The 10,497-nt window shown below is 41.8% G+C and overlaps 1 protein-coding gene across 1 annotated transcript; it reads left to right on the forward strand.

Moving 5' to 3' along the window:
• Positions 1–405: 405 nt before the first annotated feature.
• On the forward strand, positions 406–955 carry LOC126282275 (uncharacterized). Its single transcript, XM_049982207.1, has 2 exons — positions 406–551; positions 655–955. The coding sequence occupies exons 1-2, from the start codon at positions 406–408 to the stop codon at positions 953–955; spliced, it is 447 nt and encodes a 148-aa protein (XP_049838164.1).
• The last annotated feature ends 9,542 nt before the right edge of the window (positions 956–10,497 follow it).

A 10,497-nucleotide genomic window follows, 5' to 3' on the forward strand; every position in this document is an offset into this window, starting at 1 on the left:
ATACAGCAAGCATCAGGTTAAGTGTTAAAAAGAAAAGGAGATGAAGTTAGCACACACCATCACACTGTAATATCGTTTATCCAATACAACATTTAAATTGTCGGGCCCTTCCTAGCCCAACTCTCCTCTTGTCGAATTATTAGTCAAAAAATATAATGAAAAAAAGACAATTCGAGTGGCTTGCCCCTTTTCAAGCTGTCTGTTTTCTGTACCTCTTGTGGTTTTAGTGCAGTCGTATTCTGAAACGCTGCAGGTACTTATGATTAAAGTTGCACTTGCAGACAGTTCCGTGCAACACAGGAGGCAGGTGACAGTAGCGAGTGAAGAGCACCACTCCACAGACTGGACTCTCGTCGCGTTCTAAAAGGATCGCGCAGAGAGGCGCACCTGGGGACCTGACAGTATATGCCACCACCACCGCCACCACCACCATTCCGCCTGGCTGCCGCGTGTGTTGTGCGCGTCGGCCAGTCCGGGCACCCAGAACGCAGAGTGCTGCCGCCGCCGCCACCCCCTCCTCCTACTACTGTACTGCCCGGCGGCTCCTCGCAGCCGGTAGGCAGCCCCCCGGTTCATTACAGCGCCGGCGGGCCGGCCTTTGTGCCGGCACGCGACTGTTTTACGAGAGTCCGGCGCCGCCACTGTGCTAATTAGACCCGACCCGCCGCCTGTGTACACGGCGGGCGCCGCGCATAATTCCCGCAGAAAGGACGGACCGGCCGGCCGGCCTCCCCCCAACCCTTCCAAATCGCTGCCGCCGCCGCCTAATCCCCCGCAGCTGCAGCAGCAGCAGCAGCACAGCTCACTCACACCACGCCCCCTGGCCTGGGGGCAGCGCGGCGACAGCCCGGCCGCACTCTCTTTATTTTTAGCGCCCGTCGCTGTCACCGAGGGCGACTTTTCCCCTCCCAGCGCCGGCCGGCGATCGATGGCGCGCCATTACGTCCCGAATTAGCTGACACCTCGCCGAGCGCCCCGCTTTTGGAAACGCCGTAATTTAATCCGTCACTCCAGCTGAGCAGTCTCCCGGTGGAGAGGAGAAACGTTTGAGGTGGACAGATATTGCCGTAAGCACTCACTAACTTGTGCACATGACCGCCGGTATAATTACTTGTAGGGGTCCGTAGGCGGGTGTGAGGGAGGAACTAGAAAAATGCTTACCACCTCAAACGCTGTAATTTACAAGAAAATGAGGCTTGTTTCGACGTTAACCCCGAAAGTAAGATCTGCTATTATTCTATAGTACTCAGCGTTGCCCAATCTATTACTCCATGTACTCCACATCCCCGCTCCATTCCCTCTTTGTCTATCTCATTCTTCACCGCCTCTATCTCGTCGCTCCCCTTTCATTGTCTGTCCTGTCATCTCCCCTCTCCCTGTTCAACTCCTCCTTTCTCTCTCCATCTCCTCCTCTCCCATCTCTCTGTTGATATTTTCTGCTCCCCTATCTGTGTCCATTCCCTGTCTCTGTGTTTATGTCCTCCTCCGTCCTCTCTCTGCCTGTCTCGTCCGCCTCCGTCTCTATCCATCTCTCCCGATTTCCGTTTCGTATTAGAGTAAGTCGGTGAAGTACTTCTCGACATTTTTTGCTAATAATTTTTACCTATTGTATATTTTATGTATATATTTATACATTATGTATATTAAAACTATATGGCCTAAGTCCACCCAAATGATAGTTAGAATATCATGTAAGAATCTGCAGTACTCTTTCCCTTCTCTGTCCATCTTTTCTTTTCTCCTCTCTCTATCCATTTACCCTTTCTCTCTCTTCCAGTCCATCTCCTCCTCCCTTGTCTGTGTCCATTACCTTCTTCCAGCTCGCTTTCTCTCCACCTCATCCTACCCACTTCTCTCTCCACGTTCATCATGCTCACCTCAATAACACACTGATGGTTCTGTCCCCCACAGAATATATTTACAGATTGTACCAAATTTGGCTGAAATCATTCCAGAGGCTTATAATGACATTTTCACCCATGTACATGCCAACGAAGACACATGTAAATCATATTTCACATTTATTTAACATATTTCACACCTAATTGTATATATATTTCATAAGATGACAAGAACTGTGCCTCTTACAAGAAGTCATTAAAGATCAATCATGTTGAGCGAAAAGTAGGGCTGAACAAAAATGACTGACAAGGCACAATGCATCTTGTAGAGGGTATAGTATGGACGTATTGAAATAATTAATGTTGGGTGATGGTTTTAAAGTAATTCACATGACATGAAAACTTTGTAGAAATGCATCAATTTACTGCAGGCTAGTTTATCCCAGGGAAGTACTCAGAATTGACCATGGCCGCTGGGGGAGCGGCTAAGGGAAGCGACAATAGGCACCTAAGGGTGGCTCAAGCTCTGAGAAAGTGGTAACGGGGAGTAGACACCAGTTGCCTTAAGATGAATGGGTGGTTGACCCCATGCTGGTGTACCGTGAATCAGACGAAGAACTTGTATGCCTGTTGATAAATGTCCATCGTCCCGTTCTTAGAGAAACATGCGAGAAATCCACGCAAAGCTACAGTGGAGCGGTCAACAGAGGTCAAAATATGTGGCTTCGTGACTGTAGAACTTCAAGCTGAATTCAAGGTCTGCAGGGTCTGAAGTAAAACAGGTGAAGAGCGACAGAATGAAATACGCCAGCCTAGGATGGGAATGTAGGACCAAGGAATTTGAAGTACTCTCCTGGGAGTCAGAATTCCACAGAAATTGGTGTTTGTGCAGACGTTAACCTTGATGGGTAGCCTGGGAGGAACTAATAGCAGAAGTTGAGAGGAAGAGAAATTTTGTAGGAATTTGTTCACTTTCCAGAGCAGGCATTGGTCAGTGCTGGGAAGCGACGCATAATTAACGCGACTTGGACTGTGAGAAGTCTCCATAGAAGTCTTCCGTTCCCAGCTTGCCTAGACTGCTGACATGGCGTTCTTTACTCAGCTTGCCTGAGAAAGAGTGAGCTTCTCCACAGTTTAGGACATAGCAAATGGAACGATTGAGCTTGGAGATAGGAAGTTTTGGTTCAGCTATGTACTGAGCAAGATAGCTAGGAGTGAATAGACGAGTGCAGCTTTTCAGCACCACGAGGTCGGCCGACGTCTGCACGACACCCCTCCGCCACGCTGAATTCGATGATACAGCACCCGCTCCAGCCACTGATTAATTTGTTGGACGACGTCGGCAAAGTTTCCATGAAGGTTTCATGGGCCGTGTATCGTAGAATTCTTCTCGCACTTCGAATTACGCCTGGGTCAGTCGATAGGAATTACTTTTGATTTATCGCGCTTTACTCCACGCAAACGCAATTTACTACCACTGCCTGTTAGGAGAGTCATGTAATGTGATGATTGAAGGTCGTGAGTTAAAATAAATCTGTGCTAATCGACTGCATCTGTTCTCAATCAAGTAGCTGAAATCCCAAGTCACTTTCTTAATTAATTTTATGTTCAACATTTGCATCTGGTGTTCAATAGCCGAATATAACATCAGTTCTGAACCAATGAAAGTCAACACTGCCACTGCAGTTCAATCAGGAGTCACAGGGCCTGATTACTTTCTTAGCGTTATCCGACATTGCGGCAGTTTTGCACTGTCTGTTGATCTGTTAGTCAATTAGCTGGAGTGAACACACGCCAAAACCAGGTAAGTGACGGGTGGGGTGTTACAATTTCACCTGTATCTCTACCGAATTCGCCCTGCTGTTTCATTTTCATGCAGCTTAATGTTTATGAAGTCGTATCTACTGAACTATGTGTTGAGCAGTGCTATAATTTTGCAGGAATATTCAGTGGTACATGTGGCCATAAACATTCATGGTGGTGTCTGTTTGTTCTATATCGTGTCTCCCTACCACTTTCGCGCAACGACGCTCTGAGTGTGTTTTTTAGGGAATAGACTAGTTTGAACCTGGGACCTGTTGCTGGTAAGGAGACGCCAGATCACACATGACATGTAGAATTCAGAAGAGTTCAGTAAGACTAGCGATGATATAACCTAATACTTAATGATCTCAGCGTCAGCTCTACGGCACTCCCTGTAAAAGAATCTTAATACTAACTAAATTTAGTGGAAGGGGTTCAAGGCTTTCCTATTTTTAGTTAGCTGGTAAAATAACGTCGAAAAAGCAGTTAAGTTTACCATTGGAAATTTTATTCTACTCACAAAACATTGTTTATAAATTGCACTATTGATAAAAAGAAGTGTTTTAATACAGGATGGTAAAAACCAACTGCGTTCAACAAAAATGTGAACGAATATTCCTTGAGTGGGTTTAGAAGTTCTACAATCGATCGAAGGATGACCTATGCCATATTACATCTATAGTCTAGGTTTAATTTAGTTTTCACAAAAGAGAAAACTATCAAAATGGTCTACAGTGACCCTCAATTATCTTTAATTACTTATCTAACTTGTCGTAAATTACAGTGTCTGATGTGGCTTCCCAATAACTATATAACATAAAAATCATCGCGTTTCAGATTTTTGCTTCAAGTGGCAAATGTGAACACCATGAGTTTTAATTTACGATCGACACTAGTATTACGCAAAAAAGGAGGTGTAACAGATGAGACTTCTGCAGTTCTGAGTGAAGCTTTATGCGCTCAAAAATGCGGCATCGCGTGCGTTCATTACCTTGTCGGTGTTTAGGCAGCGTCAGGGCGGCGGGCAACACAGCTCCGCTCACCTCGCCATCTCGGGAGCAACTCCTTTTCCCCTTACTACAATTTACCGAAGCTGGTTTAAAAAAAACTATCAGGCTGTGTTTCCATCTGACCAATCAGGGTCTCAATGTTAACCTTAAGCTCCACCTACAAAAATTCTGTCTATCCAATGAGAAACGTTATACTTTTCATGGTGGAACAATGTTTTTAAAGTTTGCAACGTAACAGAGACGCTAAAAAGTCTCACGCTAAAACCTGCAGCTGGTGTGGTCCTTTTAGCGTTATCGTAAGATCTATACTGTTCTTGTGGAGGGCTCTATCTTTTAACATGGGCTGGGGGGTGGTCCTAATGTAACAGACACGCGAAAAAGTCTCACGCTAAAACTTGCGGGTGGTAGTGGCCCTTTTTGTGTTATCGTAAGATCTATACCGTTTTTCTGGAGGGCTCTAGCTTTTAACATGGGCTGGGGGGTGGTCCTTGACGTAACAGAGACGTGAAAAAGTCTCACACTAAAACTTGCGGGTGGCGTGCCCTAGTGGTTAGCTGGCGATGTGGGTGTCCAGTCTGACCCTTATCGTAGGGCTTTCTAGCTTAACACGGTTCTGCTCTCGGCTTCTGTTTTCGTTTCTCCCCTTGGAACTGCGTCGGTCTCACGGTGGGAAGGTACGACATGCATTTAGGCATTCTTGTGTTAGTCTGTGGTTTTCCATTTGCTCACTCGTTACTCGTATTACTTTGGTTAATTTAATGCCTCGATATATTCGGACTTATATGTGACATACTACTGGATTTTCTTATCATGTCAGGGTTTTCATGGAAGGTGTTAGATTTGCCTGACACCTTGCAGCCACTGTCTGCGAAATGTGTTGTAGATAGAGTAAGTAATTACGAAGTGATAAATGAAAACGCCATGCATGATTCCGCACTTTTTCAAACATCTTAGTGTATATGACGTCATATTTCCTGAAATATGTGTCGTATGATGATGCATTTTTCTTGGTACAGTCAGTGGCATATGTGGATACTGTCTTCTAAATTATTGTGAATAGAGATTGCAATAAAGAACTAATAAATTTAAACGTCTTCCATGACGTGGCGGTTTCTCACGCATCTCAGTCTTTATGATGTCATGTATCCTGAATTATGTGTTGTGTAATGATATAATTTTGCTGGTACACTTAGCAGTATATGTGAATGCTGTCTGAAGAATGTTTTGCGAACACATTAGTAAAGAAGTCACAAGTTCAAACATCATACTTGATGCGGCAGTTTTACTGCGAGAACAGCGAAAATGTAACAAGCGATGAAGTAAAACAATAAACTGGTAGCCAAGATCACAGGAATTCTATTTATTCCATGATTACCGGTTACGGCGATACTAAAGCCGCCATCATTGGATCTTAGAACATATACAGGTTACAACATCAAGGCAAACGATGGTGATATTAACAGTTGCCTATAACACGCATGCCTTACAAGATTGTCGTAAGTAGCACATAGGCGTTCAAAAGAGATGATATTATAAATTTTAAGTGTCTCCATCACATACAAGCGCCAAGGTCCCTATTTTGGGCTTATTCTGCCTCAGTTACACTAGGTCAGCAATTGCTGTCTCTACGTACGCGTACACCATAATTCCTCTACCCCGCAAACACCTGGGGTTACACTCGTCTGGTATAAGACGTTCGCGGGCGAGGGGATGGGGGAGGGGGTTGTTGCACTGGGGGCCAAACTGCACAATAACCCTGCACACTGTGTTCGGTGGGGGGCGTCGGTAGTTGGGTGGACTGCTGTGGCCTTTTGTGGGGTTGAGAACCTCTCATTGGTACCAAAATAGACAGGAATGTCAGAAGTAGTGGCAAAGGGGAAGTTAATCCACTATGGACACCTCTATAGGATGAATGAGAACAAGTTAAGATAACTCGAATATCATGGAGTAGATAAAAGGAAAAGAACCAGAAAGAAATAATAGCACAAAACTGGAAATAATAGATAGAAACTACTTCGAGATTAAAATGATGAGTTTAGACACCTGTCACGGCCGAGGAAATAAGATCATAATCATTTGTATGGCACAAACATGCAGTACATTTATGGTATGTGAAACGTCCCCTTTGTAAAATTTTACACAACTGGTCTATGTGAAACGTCCTCTTTGAACAATTATACACGAATGTGCTTAAACTGACACACAATATCTTTAGCGCAACGCAATCTGACTTCCAAAAATCCCTACGAAAGAATGGCCCTGACTAACAATAACCTATACGTTTCACAAATCACTTACCTCACAAAAATCTTCGTTACTCGAACTACTGCAATACTGCAAGCGCCACTACTGCCAGCTAACTAAAAGATTCAAACTACGGAAGGCACTAACTACTGGTAGGCATAGTTAGCAAATGAAAGATTTTAATAGAGAACAAACAATGTACTTACCTTTATAGTCATAATATATATATCAGTTAATGACACCAATTCTTACAAATTACAAAACTCCGCCATCTCTCTCCCCACGCCCACGACTGCTGGCGGCTCACCTCCAACTGCGCAACGCTACGCGCTGTTAGCATCCAGCTGCCGCTGCCCAACACTACAATGGCAGACAACAATGCAAACCAGCCACAGACTGCACACGGCACAGCCAGTGATTTTTATACAGAACGCTACGTGGCGGCGGAGTTACCAATAAAAAAACCTAAACAGCCTACTTACATAGCCCCCATGCTCCCCACAAAAAAATTTACAAATTGTTTTGGGCAGTGGCCAATACAGATTTGAAAAAATTTTTCATAATTACAATGACAAAGAAATGAAATGCACACACTTATCGATACAATGTTGGTCAAAAGCTAAAATTTTCTCACAGTCCATAAAGACAGTCCTGATCATTCATCAAAGTAAAATTGCAGTGTTTTTCTCAAAGTCTGAGTAGTAAAAGAAAATGCACTTAAAAGTAGTGGATTTCTAAGCAGTCTTGAATAGGTAGTGTTGTCCTTCCAACGGACAGACAGTGCTGACTCTTGACATGCAGACAGTTAATGGGCCACAACAGAGCAAACCCACTGTAGTCCTGGTAGAGATTAGGGTATTTGTGGGCCACTAGGGATGCAGACCCACTGCAGTCCTTGTAGAAATAATGATATTGGTGGGCCATCAAAGATGCAGACCCACTGTAGTCCTTGTAGAGATGGCCAGCAGCCATCTGTTGCGACTGCGCAGGTGCACAATCACCATCGAAGAGTCTTGCAGAGAATACAGCAAGTCCATAAACCACCACTCATGCACTCACAATTTTTTTATATGTCCTTAGAACCAGCAATGCTTTTATCCAGTCCCTTGCTGAATTATTAACACACGTGGAAACACTATCAGTCCCTACTTCTCACATATTGTCCATATACTATGACCAACAGAAACGTGTGCAGTGAAATGTAATTTACAAGTTACTTAATTCGATGAACTGGTGTCAATTACAATTTTATAACATAAGAATACAATAACAAAGGTACAAAATATATCATTAAAGAACAAAACAATACAGATAACATTTGTAGTAGTACATGCTTTACAAAAGAATCGAAATAGCAAATACATCAGTGTTACAAAAATTACGACATAAGTACATACATAAAAGATCAGAATAACTTTTGAAACATCAACTTCACACATGAGCATTAGAACAAAACAGAATAAATAATGTTTAAACATCTTTACGAAGTAAATTGCATGTTATTAATGCAAATTATATTTGAGGATAACAGTATTTCTCATCATAGTGAATGTACCTTAGTATTAGAAGAGAAAAAATTCTATGAAACAGTACACAGAGACAGGAAGAAAACAAATACACATGGGTACACAAACACATAGTGGGATAACACAAGGAAAGGACAGGGTTTGTTTTACTGCAGTATTTTGCAAACAAAACTTTCTTTACTTCTCGGAGATCTCCCTTCGTTCTTCATTATTTCCAAAAAGTCCTATCTATACCTGCTTTCTGTACTTTTCTCATATAACCCTTCAGTGCATTTCTTCAAATTCATCACAACTCATTCTCTTATATAGGCTATCCCCTCTTAAGCTAACTTAAATCTACTGAGCTCAGATGCTTAACTAAGGGACAAGGCAGCAGCAGCAGCAGCACAAAACAATTAATACAAACAGCAATGACAAAAAAATGCAAGTAAGCATAGCGAGCAGCAATAAATGTAATAATTTATATCTAAACATGACAAACCCACAAACAGAAAAAAACAGTACACTGAAGACAACAATGCAGATAAGGGAAATGTATATTCACATCTTAATGTCTATGAGATTAAAGTGGCGCACTACAAAAATTTATTGTAAAAGAAATATTACCATGTACTTGAAAAGACAATTCTGTATGCAATTTCTGTGAAGGGAAATGTCTTTTTGTGCTACTTCGTTTTTTTTTTAAGTACATCATAAAGTTATTATATACTGGATCTGTAGGCATAAAATATTTATATTAGTACATCCATAAAATTTATTTTAACCAATGCTTCAGTGCAATTAGAAACTAGATATTAAACAAAATGACTAAATAAATGCATAAAGCAAGCCACATGGCATTTCTCTCAACTAGCAGGACAATAGCCATGAAATGTTTCTCGTCGTTTCATTAGGCATTTTAGTAAATATCATAAATTAAGAGCTCCACAGTGTAATCATATGTTTTCAAGTTTGGGCGTGTAGTATTTGCGATGCTTTCTACAAAGGAATCTCAATAGCGAGGATAATGACCTCTTTTTTTTTTCTCCACCTGTGCCTCTGACAGGCACACACTAATGGCTTTCTTTTGTCAGGTGGTTGTCGCGCAGCTGGGTGCCCACGACGCATTACATGCAGGTGGTCACTTAACTGTCTTACCGAAATATTTACGACACCAGTTTCCGCTACAGTGGCAGTCTCATATAAAAAAATTCACAGGTCAAGAATTTGTGATACAATTTTGTAGAAACAAAATCCTTTAAATAGAATAGTGTCCAAATAATTTTCGCCAGCATAGTGATACATTCATGCATATACACTCATTTCATAACTCTTAAAGTACGATTCTCGGTTTCCAACATCCTTTTTCACAAATCAGAGTCCCTAACCACTACTCATTATTCCTTACCTTATTCGTCGACACTTCTTCAATATTTCATCATAACAGATATGTGGCATAATCAAATAACTCATATAGCATCAGTTTATTGATCATAAACATACCGCAACAGCATAATACACATAGTCATCGTAATAACAAAATCATAACACCTTAGTCAAATTCTCAAAATCGTCGTAGCTTCCTCCACTAATTTCAAAACCTAAAAAATTCTCTGCTCATGTCAAAAGTGTCATCTACCTCAAACGTACTTTAAAAATCATGATCCCATACCAACTACATCATTCAAAGCTCTCGTAATATCACAATGGTTCCGAAAAAATATGAACTGTTCACAAAGTACAGACAAAATACAATTTCATAAGTGTGAAGTTATTCAATGGTGCAATTACGTAAACATCTGTCACTGACGTAGTAAAATAAATGTTTGTCTCTCTAAGTTAAATAACCAGATAGCTGTGTAATTTATGCCTTAGAGAAATATGGTACCGATGTGTAAAGTTGTATAAGCAAATACCATATTAGCTGGGGCTCCTTGTGCTTGCCAAACACATGGTACACACAGTAGACGTGTACCCCCCTGAGGATTAATGTAATTATACCCTCAGGTGTTACAGATTACAGCAATGGAATGAAATGTATCACGGAAAACCTTTGTATCATTGTATCTCAAATATCTTTAAAAATAAATGCAT

Source organism: Schistocerca gregaria, chromosome 1 (assembly GCF_023897955.1).
Source record: "Schistocerca gregaria isolate iqSchGreg1 chromosome 1, iqSchGreg1.2, whole genome shotgun sequence".
Classification (NCBI taxonomy): Eukaryota; Metazoa; Arthropoda; class Insecta; order Orthoptera; family Acrididae; genus Schistocerca; species Schistocerca gregaria.

Coding starts and splice junctions, on each gene's coding strand:
- LOC126282275 (XM_049982207.1), top strand. CDS start 406: ATGCCACCACCACCGCCACCACCACCATTCCGCCTGGCTGCCGCGTGT. Junction 552..654: donor CTGCCCGGCGGCTCCTCGCA/GCCGGTAGGCAG, acceptor TGTGCTAATTAG/ACCCGACCCGCCGCCTGTGT.